Raw genomic sequence first — 20,035 nt, 5'->3', positions numbered from 1 at the left:
TTTACTAGAAATGGAAATTAAGAAACGAGTCCAGTCATTGATCATTGGCCTGTCAACTTTGTGAACACTCACCCAGGTGAATGAAAAACATCTTGATAAGAATAACAAATTCAATAGCACCAAAGGCAGTGCTTTTAAAGCAGTTGTTCTTGTGATGGTCTTTAAGCTGGTTGAGACCAGCAGCCCTGTCATATAATTGTAGCATACTTTATCAATAAAACGATTGCATTTCCATTTTGATTTTCTCTCTGCATGTTGGTATTTCAACTAAAAGTCATTAAGGGATTAAGAAAATGTCACATCAAAATAAATGTCGGTTTTAAAAACAAAAAGTATAATCACGATATGGGGAGTTTTCTAATAGTTCTTTGCAGAAATTACTTTTTCCCGAGAATGAGTAGCTTCTTCTAATTTTGATACGGTACTTGTCTACCGACCTGACCAAGTGGTGCTGACCTAGGCAGTATGTATGCTTTATTAGGACAGTATTGCTAGGAACCATCTCTGGCTTTACTTAATTGTCACAATTAATTTTTTTTTTTTTTGGCACAAAACATATGTCACACACACTAAAAATGTAATGAAGGCAGCTATCAATACTGTTCATATGGATAGCATATTCCTCTGAATTGCTTCCATTAATATGTTGTTCTAATAAGACTCATTTCTTTTTTTTATTTTCATTTTATTTTTGAAACAGAATCTTACTCTGTCACCCCAGGCTAAAGTGCACTGGTACGATCTCAGCTCCCTGCAACCTCTGCCTCCTGGGTTCAAGTGATTCTCCTGTCTCAGCCTCCTGAATAGCTGGGATTACAGGCGTGCAACACCACACCCAGCTAATTTTTATATTTTTAGTAGAGATGGGGTTTTACCATGTTGGCCACGCTGGTTTCGAACTCCTGACCTCAAGTGATCCTTCTGCCTCAGCCTCCCTAAGTGCTGGGATCACAGGTGTGAGCCACTGCACCTGACCAAGGCTCATTTCTTAATGGATTTAATCTTATTAAACAACTTTTGACGTATCATTGACTTAGATTGACAGTTAAAAACAACCCAGCCCTTTTGTTAACATTATGTATCTAAAATAGGCAGGGTGTGGAATATCTATTGATTTTGGAAGATTCCTAGTGTGGATGTCATTAGTACTGTTTTTCCAGTTTTCCAACTCAAAGGGCACATACCAGGATTGCCTTTTCTAGTCCCTTGGGCTTGGGTAGGGGTATGTGCTGGTTCTAGCCAATGAAGTGGAGGTGATTCCGACATATGTCACTCTCCAGAGATCTCAGTTCCCTAATATCACTAGCATTGTTATCAGTGCCGGAACAAGCTGTTCATTTCTGAATAAATACATTTTTCTGTTTCATGAATACTGCAAGTCATGTAAATCGTCTTGTTTACAGCTTTGTTTTGATTGCTAGGAGGTTTAGGGTCAAAATTATGGGTCTTCCTTTGGCAACTAGTCAGGAGCACAGGGCATACATTTTTTGTGTGCTAATGTTATCCAGTTTTATGTCTTTGTTACCTAGTTTTCTCCTTTGTGCCAACTCTCCTCCCTTTTAAAAATATTTGGGCCGGGCGCGGTGGCTCAAGCCTGTAATCCCAGCACTTTGGGAGGCCGAGATGGGCGGATCACGAGGTCAGGAGATCGAGACCATCCTGGCTAACACGGTGAAACCCCGTCTCTACTAAAAATACAAAAAACTAGCCGGGCACGGTGGCGGGCGCCTGTAGTCCCAGCTACTCGGGAGGCTGAGGCAGGAGAATGGCGTGAACCCGGGAGGCGGAGCTTGCAGTGAGCTGAGATCTGGCCACTGCACTCCAGCCTGGGCGACAGAGCGAGACTCCGTCTCAAAAAAAAAAAAAAAAAAAAAAAACATTTATTAGTTTGTTTCAAATATATTTTTCTAGGCAGCTCCAATTCTTTATAGAATAAAGATATTACAGACAAACAAATAATCATGATTGGGACAAGTCAAATAATTTTTCCCCATATAAACGGGTGGAATTCTTCAGATTTGATGTAGCTGAGTTGGGTTAGAGTAATGAAAAAAAGGTTTCCAACAAAACAGTTTTTCCCCCTAACTCCAATGATCACCATTGATAGTTAATTCTAATCTATATTGTTACAGAATTAATTATAAGAACTCAAAAGACATCAATACCAAAGGACTTAAGCTCCTGCATACTTAGGACCTTCCATTCTATCTAGATAACATAATCCTTAAATCAGGGGCAGGGGAGTGGCTTGTACCTATTGTAAATGCTTTCTCCGTATCATGCTACTCTACATGGAAATACCATAAGACTATTCCATTGTTTCAATAGCTACAAAATAATTACTGCTTTATTTTATTTCCAGTAAATGGGTCATCAGAAGGCAGAATAAAAACTCAATGCCGGCCAGGCGCGGTGGCTCACGCTTGTAATCCCAGCACCTTGAGAGGCCGGGGTGGGCAGATCACCTGAGGTCAGGAGTTCAAGACCAGCCTGACCAACATGGAGAAACCCTGTCTCTACTAAAAATAAAAAAATTAGTCGCGCGTGGTGGCACATGCCTGTAATCCCAGATACTCGGGAGGCTGAGGCAGGAGAATCACTTGGACCCAGTAGACGGAGGTTGCGGTGAGCCGAGATCAGGCCATTGTACTCTAGCCTGGGCAACAAGAGTGAAACTACATTTCAAACAACAACAACAACAACAAAACCTCAATGCCAGCTGGCTCTTGAAAGGACAATTCTAAGGCCCCATTGTTATCAATATATCCTGAGACACAGTCCTTGCTCACTGACAACAGTGATCCCTCATTGGTCCAGTTGCTTTCTGGAGTTTTTGCCACAGAATGCTCATGACCTTGTTCACAGTGGTATTGACCTTATTAGTCTGGTCTAGTTGTTCCTGGCTGTGATGATCTCTTAGATCTTGATGGGTGAAGTTATCACATGCAGCCTGAGCAGCACCAAGACCATATTTTAGTTTGTCTTGTGAGTCCTCAATGAAGTCTAGGTGAAGATGACCAGGACGTAGTTCATAGGGGTCTAATGGCTGTGGTTGGTGACAGAGTCATTCTATAAAATACAGGGGAAGTCTTTGGCTCAGAGTCTTCCAACAACACGTGGAGGTATCTTAAGAAGCCTGCACCATGTTTCAGTCTGCTCATTTTCTGGAAGGCAATGCAGAGCTATGGAGACACCAACGAAAAATTCCTCTCCACAAATTCTCAGCAACCATCACTAAGGGAATCCGTATGTCATACATAATTGGTCTGCTGTTGCTATTGTGGTAACAGAAACTCAAAATGGAACCTGGAGTGCTCCTGAGCAACTTTGAGGTGTTCTTGTAATATTTATGGTTTTTTTTTTATTACTGCTTTTTTTCCATTGAAAAATAGGCATCTTGGAAGTTTATACTGACTAAGCTGAAGTGTATTTCTCTTTTTATAGCCTTTCTCAATATCAAGATAAATTCTAAACCACCAGACATGGTTTGTAATCAATAATTTCAAGTGAATAACTTCCAAATGTGTGAACATGCAATGTGGCTAAAATAATGGTTTCACCTCAAGATAGAAATAAAGTATTTTTGGCACAAGAGTCTTCAGGAAACCAAGTGAATGATATCAAGTCTCTGAGCAGCAATTTTAAGAAGAAAGTTTGAGCTTCAGAGTGTAGCTCTTTTTTATTTGCTAACTGTAATATTTTAGGCTACATCTATACTATCCTCTGAGCCAGATGCCTCTTTGGCCATGCAATTTTTAATGGTGGTCATCAGTAGAACAAGGTAGATATAAAACAGTCTTTAGATCAGTGTTTATTGCTATAGAAAGTACATTCATGCCACATTGAGTGATTATAGCTTACACCTACAAAAGGAACAGTGGAATGTACAGAAAATGGCATTAGACCCCACAAAGATCCTGATATACAGAAAGATACCCATCTCCTTATGGAGGAGGCTAAATAACGATTCTCTAAAGATGTCCACATCTTAATTCCAGAACCAATTAATATGTCCCTTTACATGGAGATGGACTTTACAAATGTGATCAAACAAAAGATTTTGAGACGGGGAGATTTATCTGAGTTATCTAGGTGGGCCCAATGTAATCACAATGAAAACAGCAGGGTCTTAAGGCAGAGAAGGTGTAAATGGGAACGTGTAAATGGAAGGAGAGGGAAAGAGGGAGTGTGACGCGGGGCCACAAGACAAGGAATGAGGACGGTCTCTGTAAGTAACAAAAGGCAAGAAGTTGGATTTTCCCCAGAAGGAGAGGGAAAGAGGGAGTGTGACGCGGGGCCACAAGACAAGGAATGAGGACGGTCTCTGTAAGTAACAAAAGACAAGAAGTTGGATTTTCCCCAGAAGCTTCCAGAAGAAAAGCAGCCCTGCTGACAACATGATTTTAGATTTCTGATCTCTATAACTATAAATGAATATATTGTTTAAGCCACTAAATTTGGAATAATTTGTTACAGCAGCAATGGAAAACCAATACATCTCATTTTCTCATCTTTCTGTAATTACGGCGTATGAAATTGCCATAACCCTAACTCCAGTGATTGGTACATTACTGCAGCTTTGGTAACGTCAAAAACATGTGTCATGTCTTTGGAAAAATTGACTTTTTTTTTGGTTTGAGGTTGACAGCTTGCTAAATTTCTCTATTTCCTCCATTCACTTACACGTATTAACCACATGCATGTACACAGGTGATAAGCTAACCACAAGTCTAGGGTTTTTCCTTGCATTTGAAAACTGTGCTATACGATTTATGAATTCAGCCCCCTTTTCTTCTGCCTCCAGGTTAAACTACAGAAAAGCAAAAGGTATTCCACAAAGAGTTGATGAATTAAATAACTGTACTATTTGGAAGTTCTTCTCAGTCTTAACTCCTTTATAAGCTTCTCTCCCTGGAGGTATGGTCTGCAAGAGAAAGGAAGCTCATACTAATAGATACTAATAAGTGGAGTGGTAATCACTGGGGTTGAGTTTAGCTTAGAAGATGATCCTACTAGAAGAGCCAGATTGCATCACCCAGGTGCACAACAGATGAGATTATGCTATTTAAGGAGGACAGACTGTTGAGAACAGAGCAGGAAAAAAAGATTTCCCATGGCAGAATGAAATAGGCGATCCGGTAAATAGGAGAGAATGGAACTTTGGGGGCAATTACATGAACCTAAAAAATAACCTCTCTGCAACATCTAGGGAAAATTGGTGGAAAGATGATATGTAAGACAGAATACAGGGGAAAGAAATTTTAACAGCAAATTATTGAACAAAATCTAGAACTGGAAGGTAACAGAATAGTTTGAATTATTATCTACCCCAGATGATTCAGTGTAATCTTTTTGTAATAAGCTTCTTTCATAATGATGTTCATGAAAGCTATACTTCAAATTTGCTTGAAAGTCACCTTTTGAAGGAGACACAGGGGCGCAGCCATTAAATGGTGATCTTGCTGGTCTCATGAGATCTCTATTACCCAGTAAAATCTTCATGAGTCTGGGGCCTGATCTTCAACTTTTTGGGTGACTTGACTTTGTCGATTTATCTGAAAATTATCAGGCTTAGAAAACAGTTTATATCAGTGTTTCTCAGTATATTATTAGAACCAACAAGAAACTTTTCCAAAATACCAATGGCTGAGCCTCATTCCTAAATATTCTGATTTATTTTGTCTGGGGTATGTTTCAGGCATTGATAGTTATTAAAAACTCCCCAGGTGATACTTATATACAGCCAGTGCTGAGAACCACTGATTTATATTAACCAAGCTCATATTTTTAAGCTACAACAATAATATTCACAGTGACTGCTTGCTGAGTGCCACAGCATGATGTTCACTACAGTAATAGGTTCTTGACATTTAATTGGAGAGAAAGTGTTATTCCTAATTTATAGATCTGAGAGATAAAGCATAGTTATAGTATCTGAACCCGGGTTTGATTTCAATCTTGGGATCTTAGGGCTTTATTAATTTCTTAATTGATAATAGGAGGTGTAAGTGGCAGGAAAATTAATAATTTGCACAAAATTCTGCTGGAGTTTGAGAACCCAAATAAAAGCATATGGTTATTTAAGACCAAAGTTAGAACCACAGGAGTCAAAGCTTTATCTTAAGTAGGATGCATCGATCCACCCACCAGAGTTTGTTAAGTTTCCTGTCTACTCGTGAGGGAGCCTCCTGTGTAAATGCTGGACCCAGCTGTGTAAGGGCCTTCTTTGGACAATGTTCCAGGGACTAGGAGGTGCTTCACTCACAGTTCTTCTTCTGTAAGAATTCAGACCTACCTTGATCTCCTATTATGATATCCCTCAAGATATCTGAATTAATTAGATACAGTTTTTCTTGTGATTTTAAATCCCTTTAGGTCACATTTGGAAGTAACTTTAATCTCCTTAATGGAGTGAGAAAGGATAGTTTGTAAAAATTTGTAACAGATTTTTTTTTTGGCTGAAAGGGTATATTAGACATAATAGATATTTTTGTAATAGATGTTATAATGACAGTGGGAACAGGTGTGGAGAGCTCTGCACGCCATGCTAAGAAATGTGTCCTTTATTCCTAATGCAACATCCAGGGTGGGGAGGGTGGCACTCAGCAGTTTCAAACATGGAGGTATAACATCGAATATTTTACTCAGAATGAATAGTGTTTGAGTCTATGCAGAGGATGGTTAGGAAATAGGAGGGGAAAGGAACTTGTGGCAGAGAGATCAATTATATTAGTACAGAAAGAAGATGATGAGAGAGAGAGAAAAGGGAGGTTGAATCTGAAACATATTCTGAGGGCAGAAATCTCCAGTTTGCTAACTAATGAATGTGAAAGGTGAGAACAAGTAAGGTGAATTTCTTGGGTTCTGGCTGCAGTAATTGGACAAAATTTCTTTTTCTTTTCTTTGACACAGACTCTCCCTCTGTCGCCCAGGCTGGAGAGCAGTGGCGCGATCTTGGCTCACTGCAAGCTCCGCCTCCCGGGTTCCCGCCATTCTCCTGCTTCAGCTTCCCGAGTAGCTGGGACTACAGGCGCCGCCACCACGCCCGGCTCATTTTTTGTATTTTTAGTAGAGATGGGGTTTCACCGTGTTAGCCAGGATGGTCTCGATCTCCTGACCTCTTAATCCACCCGCCTCGGCTTCCCAAAATGCTGGGATTACAGGAGTGAGCCACCGCGCCCGGCCAATTGGATGAAATTTCTAGTCACCAAGAAAGGGACAGAGGAGGAGAAACTGGTTGGTTGAGGGAAGAACGAAGAGGGTGCAAGGTGTTAATTCTAGCATGGATATGTAATTAGGTCAGGTGAAGTCTCAAGGAGACTGGTATGTCAGGCCGAGAGGAGCCTTGGAAACCATTGTTATGATGTAGAGCAGGGAGTGATGTAGGGAGTTAGAGTTGGGAAGCCAGTTCTAAGAATTGTATCGCACCAGTAGTTTTGCCTAGACACAAGACTACTGCTACTAATGACAACGAAAATCTTTAAGCGAAATATTTTATATATTGGTGCTGAGCTTAATACCTTATATTTAATCCATTGTCACATTTAAATTTTCTCAAAGAATGTGACATATGTACTAATACATTGCCTTTTTAGAGAAGTGGAAAATAATGAATCACCGGATCCTTCACTAAATAATGATCTCATCTAATACATTAGAGTTTTTAATGATATTGTAATTCCCCTTTCACCCCAGAAGATTCTTTGGCACATAGAACTCCATGGGCCAAAAAAAAAACCTGGCACATAGTTTGACTGGATAAATGGTGAAAGTTACATTTCACAGGATTACCCTTATAGCCGAGAGGATTTGGCTAACAGTCATGGGAAAAGTAGGAGGATTGATAAAATCTTGCATTTATGAAGGGTTGAGGAAGTAGAAAAGGTTAACCTAGCAAAGTAATTTTTAAACCACTTTACTGTGCAGGCTTCTTTAGAAAATCTGATGGATACTACAAACCCCTTTCCACGAAAAAGGCACATCCAAGAGCATGCACATTCCTACAATTTTGAATAAAGTTGAAGTTCATTGATAAAATAGGCTTAAGATGTGCCCCGGCATACACATCTTCAAATACTCTTCACAATTTCTTCTAAAGTACCCCTGCTTCCACTGCAAGGAAATTTTTTCTTCTCTCCTACTATAGTCAAATGTTGATATAACTGGAATTAAGCATTAGAGCATTTTTGAAGCATACACATATACGGTTTTTCTCACTTCCCAATTCAGGTTGAAGCAAATCTAAATCCTTTCTTAAATTGACTTTTTGGAGGCCTTTGAGAATCCTCAGATGGATATCCCGGACACTAAGAATATGGGCAAATTGCACACACCTTTAGTAAATTGTTGGTTATCCACAGATGTCAATTAATCCTTGTATACATTTAATAATATACTCATATCTGTGAACTGCTCCTTACAACTAAAACTAACTATGTGTTCAGGGAATATAAATAGATGTTAATATCAGCCTGAGAACAGCATTATTAGGATGAGAAAGTAGCGCCAAAATAATTATATAACATACTACAAATTATCACCAAATTAGTATAAATTGAGATTCATCATTATTACATTGTCAGGATTTATCCAAAGTAATGAACTTATCAATTAACTGGCTCAAAGACTATCAAAGGACTGGAGAAACTTTAAGAAAGAATGAACTGCTTAATTAATTTCCCATTTCTTTGAGAGCCTACTAAGTACAAGCAAGTTCTTTATATCTAAATGCCGGTAAGAGGTTTCTTGGTCACATGTGTGCGTGGAAGCTCAGAGCTGATGGAAATATTTGCAGGCTTTGCTAATGTTATTTATAGATGAGGTGACTGAGTTGAAGAGGCATCAATAGAATTTCTCGAAGCTGTCCATTTACAGGATGTGAGCAACGCGGGTGATGTGAACATCATACTCTGATCTGAAATTCCAGACCTGTCATTGAATGTGTGACCTGAAGCCTCATGTTCCTCATCTGTGACATAGACTATTTTGAGAGGATAAAAAGAGACCATTCCAGTCAAACACACAGCACATTATGCATGCAGGGAATAGCAAATAAATGGTAGTTATTTTACTCTGTTAGGGAAAAAGCAGAACTTGCAAATGGGTCTCCCAACTTTCAGTCTAAGATTCTAGTCACCATCCCTCACTGGCAGGAATATACCTATATAACAAACCTGCACATGTACCCCTGAACAGAAAACAAAAGTTCAAAAATAAATAAATAGGTCATGCGCAGTGGCTCATGCCTGTAATCCCAGCACTTTGGGAGGCCGAGGCAGGCAGATCACCTGAGGTCAGGCGATTGAGACCAGCCTGGCCAACATAGAGAAACCCCGTCTCTACTAAAAATACAAAATTAACTGGGCGTTGTGGCACATGCTTGTAATCTCAGCTGCTTGGGAGGTTGAGGCAGGAGAATCACTTGAACCCGGGAGGCGGAGGTTGCAGTGAGACGAGATCACGCCACTGCGCTCCAGCCTGGGCAACAAGAGCGAAACTCTGTCTCAAATAAAATAATAAATAAATTTTAAAAAAGTTTTTTAATTATAAAAAGAAAGTACCTTTATGGTATTAGGCCAATTTGCAAGCATTGGATAGTTTTACACTTGTTACATTCATTTTCAAGGCCTTTTTTTTGCCTTAATGGGGCAGAGATTTGGGTTTTTATTCTTGTTGTTGCTTCCACTATTGTATCTCCAACACCTTCAATCAGTGCTCAACAAATAAGTATTGAATAAAAGAATAAATTTCTCTACGATATCCCTACCACATTCTCTGCTTGGCCATGGGACATTTGATATAATTTGCATTTCTTTTTTATTTCTTTTTATTATACTTTAAGTTCTAGGGTTACATGTACACAACGTGCAGGTTTGTTACATATGTATACTTGTGCCATGTTGGTGTGCTGCACCCATCAACTCGTCATTTACATCAGGTATAGCTCCCAATGCCATCCCTTCCCCCTCTCCCCTCCCCAAAATAGGCCCTGGTGTGTGATGTTCCCCTTCCAGAGTCCAAGTAATCTCACTGTTCACCATTTCTTAAGGAATTGTGTAAAGCTAGACATGATTGGATGTTTGAGAATAAAATGAAACACCTTCATTCAAGAAGTGCAAGGTTTAACTAAAATATGTTTCAGGTTGCAATAAGACAAGAATCAATTAATATCTTGTTGTACACAACAGTTGCAGAAGAGGTTACATTTTTTTTTTTCCTTTCAAAGCCTCAGATAAGTTTTAAATCCCAGACCTGCCACTTGCTAGCTCTGTGACTTTGGGCAAGTTACAAAATCTCTCTGGGCTCTGTCAGTTTCTTCTATACAGAATTTTCTCGTAAATATTACATGACTGATGCATTTAACCTGTTTAGCATAGTGCCAGCCTCTGGTACGTGTTCAGTATAAAATGGCCCGTGAGGTCTTTGGCCTATTCTATGTGTTTATGATGAAAAAAATGATTGACTTATAGATCTGACTTGGTGGGCACATGTTTCCAATCCCTTAACATAGTGTGCCATGCTTGACTTGATGTTTTCTATCATGAGAGATCACGGCCGATGGTTGCTTCTGTCTTATCTAAACGAGAGATGAAACCAATTTAACCATCTCTGTTTGCCATCATTACAGCCAGTGGGCACAACATACATGAGGAGAGAATCAATGCACAAAATTATTTGATTAACTAGCATTGTCTTTGCACTTCCTAGCAGAGGAAAACCAGGCATTTAAGAAAACAGACAACAAAAAACTATTTTCTTCCTCGCCTTGTTTTTATGTTAATTGAAAGAGATAAAAAACAAAAAAGTGGGTGGGGGGCACGCAAGAGCATGCAAGAGCATGCAAATGTTGACAGGAGAAAATGCAATATAGCTGTACAAACTATTTTGGTGCTAAATGTTTTATGGAGACTAATGGCTCAATTATAGCTAAATACTCATTGCCACCAGCGTTGTGGGAGAAAAAACCTTCCTCGATTTGTTCATATAAAGGAGAGAGCAGGTTTTCTGAGTGTGAAACAGTGTGTTCATGCTCACGTGCTGGCCATTCTCCAGCTCAGGAAATTGGCCCAGCCCCCAGGGGGCTTCCCACTGAATGGAGCAAGGCAGTGCCACCTTGCTTTTCATCAGAGAACCATTAGGAATGGGTGCCTGAAATAGCGATTTGCTCACTCAATCCTACTATAGATTTAAAAGTAACTAGGCAGTTCTCCAAAGAGCCGAATTTATTTTCAGGAAGTGAAGTCACAGGCTCAGATGCATTACAGTTTCTTAATCGTACAGGATTTCACAGTTGAACAAAGCCTTTCTTTCGGGATAACAGAGGCATGGAGGAGCAACTCACCCAAATGTGCTTGGCAGAGATGAGAGTATAGCAGACTCACTGGGGCAGAAGAAAATATGACTTTGGGGATGATTTACTGAAAGAATCTAGAACAGTTCTTGGCTCATTCATTCATTTGGTTCATTTATTCATTTGACAGAGCTGTACTGAACACTCGTTATGTGTCAAATAATGTAGTAGGTGCTAGGGATTTGGGGGAAAAGGACAAAGGGTTTCTGTCCTCTTGGAACTTACAGTGTAGTAAGGGATATGGACAACACAAGAGTAAATGTGTTAATTCACTATGATTTTTATTGTGGTGACAGAGCAAACTAAGTAGAGTGAAGGGATGTAGAGAATGAGAAGGGAGCTTCCTCTCTTTTATCTCTCAAGAGATATTCATGAAAACTTAGGTGGGAATGACTGGGAATGTAGAATGTTCCCGGATTTGGCAACCGCAAGTGCAAAGGCTATGGTGTGGGGAGAAAAGGCTGTGTCACGTGGTCAGAAAGGATGCCTCTGAAATGGAGTATCAGATACTGGAGGCCAGAAGAAGGCTGGAGAGAGAGGCAAGGTCAGCTCACGCAGGCCTTGGTACTTTCTGTTTAAGTGTATGCTCAGTATATGGTAGATAAAATTACCTTAGCTTCAATTTTCAGTTGCAAAAGAGGAATAATACCGATCATATTAGAAGTTACTGGGTCACTTACATGAGATGGTTGCTTAGCACCCAGCATCCTGCTAGGCACAAGTTGGGAATTCCATAGGTAGAGCTTTCTTGCCCTTTGCTTCATTCTTTAAATTCATCTCATTTCAGCCATTCCCTCAGTAAAATCACACTCGGTATGAATGAGGGTATATAAGAAGGATAAACAGCAAAGAGTCAGTGAAAGAGCAGTTGGACTTGGGGAAATGAGAGTGAGGAGGAGCACTGGTTTCCACGGTGAAGGCAGGTTACAGAGAGAGCAGCATCTTTTCAAAGCATCAGGACCATGCTGCGAGGTGGTGGGTGGGTAAGTTGGGGAGAGGACACATGCAACCTTCTGATTTATGGAAACTTTCCAACTGTAGAAATTCGTCAAGAAAGTTCATATGAAAACCCTGTCTTCTGTAGCCTAATCAAGTCTTGACATTCAAATTTCAAATGAATTTTGGAGAAATAACTTCTCAGATTCTCATCATATAGTACTTGTTCAATATGAATAGAAATAATTACTTTGCTGGAGTAATTAGCATGCCCAAGAATAACTATAGACTTTTCCCCAATTTTTACTTTTGGATAAATGTTAAATATCTTTAAAGTGCCTTTGATTTCTTCTTTTCTTAAGAATCATAGAAAGGTGGGAAAATATGATAAAGGTGCAGGGAAATGCAGGATAATGATGGCAAATGCACATAAAGAGAGTACCATATTGACCTGGCAGAGAAATGTTCTTGGCAGTGATTTCAGTTACCAGAAAAGTAAAAGCTATTAATACTAATCTTATCTAAAGAAGACCAGCAGCATATGGTTGTGTTTTTTTCCAGACATTTCTGAAAGCCTACTTCAGAATAGTCATCCATACTGCTTGGGGGCCCTTCAGAGTAAAGTGAGCACACAGGCTCTGAGATGAGGCAGTCTGGAGACTACATGTCAGCCTAGCCAGGCTCAGAGAGTGATCTTATATGGGTCACTTATCCTGTCTGAGCATCAGTTGCCTCACCTCAAAAGCGAGAATACCAAACTCACCTCAGGGGGTTGTTTGAGATTGATGCTATGATCATGTAGGATGCCATGCACCTTCGTTGTCACCTCTTAGGACCCTCGGTAAAAGAGGTAAGTCTCCTTCCTTTCCTTTCCTTTCCTTGAGTTCAAGGATTAGTGGAATGGCAGCCAGATCAGGAACCAGAACTCCTGAGTCCTCAGCCTCCTTAGTGAATCTCTTAGCAGACAAGTCTCTCTTTCTACAGGTTTTTCTCCGGGGCAAATGGAGCAAGTTAAGCTGGATCACATAGAGTGCTTAGGCCTTACTTTGACCAGAACAGAAGAGTTGTGATGTCTCCAATATCCCATTTCAAGCACATCAGCCTCTGGAGGTTCCAATGAAGTCCCGTTAAGCTGACCTGAGTCCTCTGTAGTTATTCCAAAAAGTGCAATTGCCCTTTTACATACAATACAGGAGGAATTTCATGCTAGGACCTTTAAAAAAGGGTTCTTATCTCCAAAATATTTACAGATTATTAGTCTAGAAGGAAAACTGGATGAGCCATCTCTTTAGTGTCTTCCTGCAAGCCTCACAGCCACTCTTAACACTAAAATGATTAGTAAAAGCAAACATAGGCTAAAACATAAGAGAGAGGATAGAGAAAAACGTCTGTGTCAGTGGCTGGCACAAAGCTGAACTAATCCTACTCCCTGCCGCCCCAGCTAGACATTTCTTGAGAGTGCTGCTCTTAGATATTTTGCTTTTGTTTTTGTCTTAATTGTCCTCTGAATGATGTAATCCCCAGGCTACTAGGAAAGAGCTACTTCTATCAAAGGAACTTCAAGTCCAAATTTAGTGAAATAGAAACAGCCCTTCCCTGCCACCACCGTACACTGTTCTTGCCTATTCCAGACCTGCCCTTGGGAGAGGTGTGGCCAGTTATGTGAGACAAATGAGTATCTAGCAAAGAGAAGCCTCATCAGCAAATCATTCTCTTAAATCTAACAGATGTCCCCAACTTCTCTTACAACAGGCTCCTGGGAAGGGAAGCTTCTTTGCCTTTTGAGGGCTACACATAAATCTGGGTGCTTTTCTCAGTTCTGACCCACATACTTCATTACATCCTTTAATGAACTGTATTAACATTCTTAAATGAAGCCTTATGATAAAGGATTACTGATTGCATTTCTTTACCTTTAAAGTTCTTCAGTTGTTGACACTACTGCCACATGCTTGCTTGCTTTATTGAGAGATAATTTTAATATCTAAAGATTTGTTAGTGTAACTATAGCATAGAATTAAGAAACCAATACTCTTCTGCCTAACAGGATTGACAGCATGTCATGGTGGAGAAAGCACCGGATGTATGACTCTGGCGATGTCATTTTATATCTTGCAAAGTGTGAGAATTAGATATGGTGATGTCTGTAATTGCTTTCAAATGCAACTTTGTGTTCCCAGCTTTATTTTATTTTATTTATTTGTTTTTTGGGGGACAGAGTCTTGCTCTGTCACTCAGGCTGGAGTGCAGTGGCATAATCTTGGCTCGCTGCAACCTCCACCTCCCAGGTTCAAGTGATTCTCTTGCCTCAGCCTCCCAAGTAGCTGGGATTACAGGCGCCCATCACCACACCTGGCAAATTTTTTTGTATTTTTAATAGAGACAGGGTTTTACCATGTTGGCCAGGCTAGTCTTGAACTCCTGACCTCAAGTGATCCTCCTGCCTTAGCCTCCCAACTCCAACTTTAAATAGATTTCTTTTTTACTCTAATCATCCAGCAGATAATAGAAACATTTGGTTAACTTTTTTGACTGTAGATGTTCAGTGCAATTAAAAACTCAATTCTGAACTCAACGGTTGTGTGGAGGTGCTCTGCAAGTGTGAGATGGAGCACCAGAGAGTCAGGCCAGATGACTATTTGAAAAGAGCTCTTTCTAGTGATTCAAGAATCCACAGTTCTGCATTCCTATGGAGGGGTTTATCTACTTATGAAATTACCGGCCCTTACTGTCAACAACATAGCAATCCCAGACCTTTTAAACAAAAGAGTACAATAACAGCTTGTGTTATTTAGATAAAAACATTGCCTATGCCACAATAATGACTTAAACATAAAGAGATGGTGGACAGACCACATAAACAAAACCTGGCTATTTTTTCTTTCTTCCAAGTTCAATCATCTGCTCTTTTTTTAATGCTTCTATTTTAAACATCTCGCTAGCCTTTCCAGATGTGTATTACAAGATGTTTAGCAGTACCCACTAGTTGCCAGTAGAGGACCCTGTTCCAAATATGACACCTTGAAATGTCTTCAGACATTGCTCTAAGTTTCCAGGGGGCAAAATCATTCTGGAGTTAGAAGTAATAGTCTATGCTTTTTTTTTTCCTTCTTCTAATTCTGAATTTACTTTTTTGGTTTTTTTTGAGTCGAAGTTTCGCTCTTGTTGCCCAGGCTAGAGTGCCTGGAGTGCAATGGTGCGATCTCGGCTCACTGCCACCTCCGCCTTCCGGGTTCAAGCGATTCTCCTGCCTCCACCTCCTGAGTTGCTGAGCTTACAGGCATGTGCCCCCAGGCCGGCTAATTTTGTATTTTTAGTGGAAATGGGATTTCTCCTTGTTGGTCAGGCTGGTCTCAAACTCCCAACCTCAGGTGATGCCGCCTGCCTCGGCCTCCCAGTGAATTTGCTTTCTTAAGCATAAGACCAAGTGCTCAGAAATTATTGTTCTATTGTTATGATTCTGAACATTACTCATGTCTTCATTTAGGATTTCGCAATTTACTAAGTATTTCCACCCACATGGTCTGTGGAGATGAATGCATAGCAGTTTATTGTCTACAACAAATTAGAAGAAAGAGGCATCTTTTCTGTAACTGTCCCTGTATGCCTTTTTTTAATTGTGTTTGCAATCCTGCATGTTTGACAAAAGGGGTCTTGCCATGAGGAAGATGTATTTAGAACAAGTCAGGCATTGTGTAAATGAAATCTGGCACAGTCTTTTCAAGAGACATGAGAGAGAGAGAGAGAGATGTTTAATCACCTCGAAATGATGTCCTCCTCTCATCTTCTGCTGGTAGGAGTCACATACCACTTGGTCCACCCATAGAAGCACACATTTACAACTAAACACTCACATACGGCTTCACTGAAGCCCCATGAACTCTCTGAGCCCCTTGCCTCTTTCAAAGGGTTCTGAAAATTATAATCTTCAGCCTAAACTGGACTGCTGCAGTTTTATTATGCTGCATGAAGTGAAAACTAGATGGCATTTTTGAAAAATAGAAAATAACATTTCTCCCACACTTCCACCTCCTCCCTAGCCCTCTTACCTGCTTAAGGATTTCAGCGGCTGTTTCATGTGAACAATCAAATATCACATAGAACTCCTTGCCTTTCTTCATCTCCTTGAGTAAAGGCTTGGCATCTTTATTCCCAGAGGGCAGCTGGCGGATTTTGATTTTAATATTATATCTGGAGGGAGCTTTGATGAGCTCTTGTAGACGAATTAGACCTAGAAAATGACATCCAATCATGCAACAGAGACTGTTCTGTCGACAGAGTATTGTTTATTGTCATCTATAGTTAAACTTGTTTCAACTCCAAAATGTACCCAGTGGCCACCTTCCTAACGGTTACACTCCTGACTTCCCATTTGTCACTCATCTTTCTGTGGTGGATCATACTATTTCCCCTTTGTGGGTATGTGTGGCTTGGAAGCATAATTTTCTCAGGAGCATTTTAAATTTATTTAGAATGCAATTGTCCTTTCCAGCTTTCAGCAAACACCTCCCATCTTTAACAAATCAAGCCTGCAACTGTAAAACTTGGTAAACAAAAAGTTGGTTGAAGTTTCCAAAAGAGTTCGATGAAATAGATCACACCTGCTCACTTAGAAAGCCAATAGAATATGGAGATTTGTCGAGGCTATAAACTTCTGTAAGCCTTTTATTAAGTATTTATATATAAAATACTCTTAACCAGCTAATTAGTCGGGTTGCTCTATATAATCTTTCAGTTCCTGCCATATAAACTATTTGTAAATGGCTCATGCTCATTACATTTTCTTTCTAATATATTTGAATGCTAAATGGGAAAATCCTGCTTGATTTTTTTAAAGACCGTGGAATTTTTAGAAATTATGATCATAAAAGCAGAAGCAGAATTTTAAAAAAATTCTCTATTGGTTATTGCAACAAAACATATATGTCTAACTAACTTGATGGAGGATGTTTGCTTTACCACAGGTGTGGATGTATTGATCTGCACTGTTTCCTAATAGAAGTGCTTTACTAGGGCAAGGAAAGCCACTGTGTAAAAGACTCCCTCTTATTTCCCCCAATGTTAACAGGTGCTCACTACGCTGCACCTTGGCTCTCAGAGTAAGGACTTCTGTCACACTGAAAAATTGAGGTTTTTGGGGGTTTTTTTTGTATGCAGTTCTGTGCCTTCAGGGTTTGTCAGCTTTAGGTAATCAATAGGGAATATTAAGCTTCATGAGTATTCAGATGAAAATTGTGATATGTTCAGTGCAAGATTCAGCATGGATTCCAGCTACTGCCAAACTCACATTTTTCTTTTTCTTGTTTTATGTAGCTACCTTTTTTTTTTTTTTTTAACTAGACGGTACTTTTTTGTGTGTGTGGCTCAAATGAGGAAAGGTTTCTCTACCACCATAGTTAGGTTTGATTCTGATGTACAATAAATGTATAATGATATTGAACTTCAGAGTTAAATGTGTGGGAGTGGTAGAATGGGAGGGTAGTTGCTGTAGAACCTTATCAAGATTTAGGGCTCATGATCTGATATGGCTTGGCTCTGTGGCCCCACTCAAATCTCATCTTAAACTGTAATCCCCATGTTTCGGGGAAGGAACTTAGTGGGAGGCAATTGGATCATGGGGGCGGATCTCCCCCATGCTGTTCTTGTGATAGTGAGTGAATTCTCATGAGATCTGATGGTTTTAAAGTGTGGCACTTCCCCCCTTGCTCTCTCTCTCTTTTCTGCCAACATGTATGACATTTCTTCCTTCCCCTTTACCTTCCACCATGATTGTAAGTTTCCTGAGGCCTCCCCAGCCATGTGGAAGTATGAGTCAATTAAACCTCTTTTCGTTATAAATTACTCAGTCTCAGGTAGTTATTTATAGCTGTGCAAAAATGGACTAATACATGAACCTTTTCTCTTTTTACACAAAAATTGAATTGCTAGAATAACAGGCTTCCTGGATTCTTGCTCCTTTTCAAATCAGTCAATGTGGTTGAAGTCCCTCAGGTACTTATAATCACCTGCTTGTCTTCTCACTTCCAGAGCCACGTCCTGAACTACGGAGGAACATTAAAAATGAAAGAAAATATAGAATGTGGGTTCATATATTTGTTATTTGTAATATGTGTTAATCTTTGAAATAATCCTATGATGTAACCATTATTACTATTATTATTTAAATGAGGAATTCGGGGCCCAGAGTAGTTAAGTAACTTACAAAGATAGTTAAGAAGAATCCTGGATTAAAATTGCTGTTTGTGAATCCAACACTTAATCTTTTGACATCACCATCCTGCCTTATAAATACAAGTTGCTGGTGCTGAGGGAACAGATACGGCTTAGGACTGTTTGATGAGATGGAGAAAAAATAGAGACTTCAGGCTGCCTGAGTTTCTCTCCTGTTTTCTCTTATCACCCACCTGCTTTGCAATCACATAGATTTTTTTTTTCATGACTATAACCACAAGGGACAGTTTAATGTGGTCTCTAAATAACATGGAGAAAATATTTAAAAAGTGCATTTCGTGTGCTGCAATGAACTGCTCTCTTTTACTGTGTTGAATAGAATGTCACATCTTTCTATCATGATGACTTACATATTTATGGGATTTAAAGTTGACATACATTTTCTCACTTCTTTCATTTATTTTTATGGGAAAACATTTGCTGGATGCTCATTAGATGCCAAGCTTCATGTTAGGCCCTGAGGGTGCAAGACAACACAAACTGCTTCAGAGTCCTCACAGCCAGTAGGAGAATTTTATCCCTGCTCTCTTGAGGTAGATGGGGCATCAACTACCACTTAATTTTACAGATTATGAGCTAAGGCTGCTGCAGGCTGGAGTAACTTGCTCAAGGTTATATAGCTAATAAATGGCAGATCCAGGGATTAAGGCCAAATCCACCTTCTGATACCAAATTTAGGGCTCTTTCCTCCAAATCAGTGGCCCCTCCCAACTTTAGGATCTCTCGTCAACTGACTGAATGAAACACTAATTAACAAGCTGACTAATTAACTATATTAATAAATAGCTATATAAGTAAACAGAGAAAGAACATTTTAGACCAGCACACAATATTAAATCCTTATTTGGCACACTAGACCATTAATAAACACCCCCCCCAAATGTGACCATCAACTTTTATAATTGTTTCATAAAAGAAGGTATATTTTAATACCAATAGAGGAAATGGGAGAACAATTCAGTCCGAAAGACTAGTTTCTAATTGGAATAAATTTATCTTTTACAAAAAGCTCACTGTTAAACTCCTACTTTTCTCCTTTTGCCAGTATATAGGTAAATTGGCTTCAGAAAGGGGGAGGATCAGCAGATTTAAAGATTAGGGACCGAAACTGGGGGAAGAACAAAGAACAGGGAAGGAGTGAGTTTTACATTTGTCTTCCTGAAGCAATTGTTTGCTTAGGAAAAGCCTTTCTGCCTTCATTAGCAAATGATGGAGAATTTACAATTCAAAAGACACAGTAGACAACATTTAGAGAAAGCTTTCCCTTATATTTGCATTTTGCCGCAGTCCATCAGTCATTTACATTTCGTTGTAATGAGCAGTTAAAAATCATTTGCTAAATAAATAATTACTTCAGAGGGATGTCATTGATTTAGGCACAACACCTAGCTTTGCTAATCCTTCCGTGTGTGGATGCCAGCCCTGATGGAGTGACCCAGCCCTGCCGGGACCCCAGTTGCAGTGAATGGTAAAGGTGCGTGTAATGCTGATAAGGTGAATTTTTTTCTGGCTTACTGA

At 39.7% G+C, this 20,035-nt stretch overlaps 1 protein-coding gene and 1 long non-coding RNA gene across 9 annotated transcripts in view; one reads left to right on the top strand and one right to left on the bottom strand.

Annotated features, from left to right (window-relative positions):
* Window positions 1-20,035, bottom strand: part of GRIK1 (glutamate ionotropic receptor kainate type subunit 1) — a 403,736-nt gene that overhangs the window by 118,432 nt on the left and 265,269 nt on the right. For all 8 annotated transcript variants that reach the window (XM_007965616.3, XM_007965633.3, XM_007965600.3 and 5 more), the window contains exon 4: window positions 16,336-16,517. In XM_007965616.3, coding sequence (XP_007963807.1) covers window positions 16,336-16,517 — 182 coding nt within the window. The remainder of the gene's footprint in view (window positions 1-16,335; window positions 16,518-20,035) is intronic.
* The window catches only part of LOC140709836 (uncharacterized), a 146,783-nt gene that overhangs the window by 102,216 nt on the left and 24,532 nt on the right, over window positions 1-20,035 (top strand). The gene's annotated exons all lie outside the window — the stretch shown is intronic.

Source organism: Chlorocebus sabaeus, chromosome 2 (genome assembly GCF_047675955.1).
Source record: "Chlorocebus sabaeus isolate Y175 chromosome 2, mChlSab1.0.hap1, whole genome shotgun sequence".
NCBI classification, from domain to species: Eukaryota; Metazoa; Chordata; class Mammalia; order Primates; family Cercopithecidae; genus Chlorocebus; species Chlorocebus sabaeus.
Note: the sequence above shows the minus strand (reverse complement) of the source record. Positions and strands in the feature narration are given on the sequence as shown.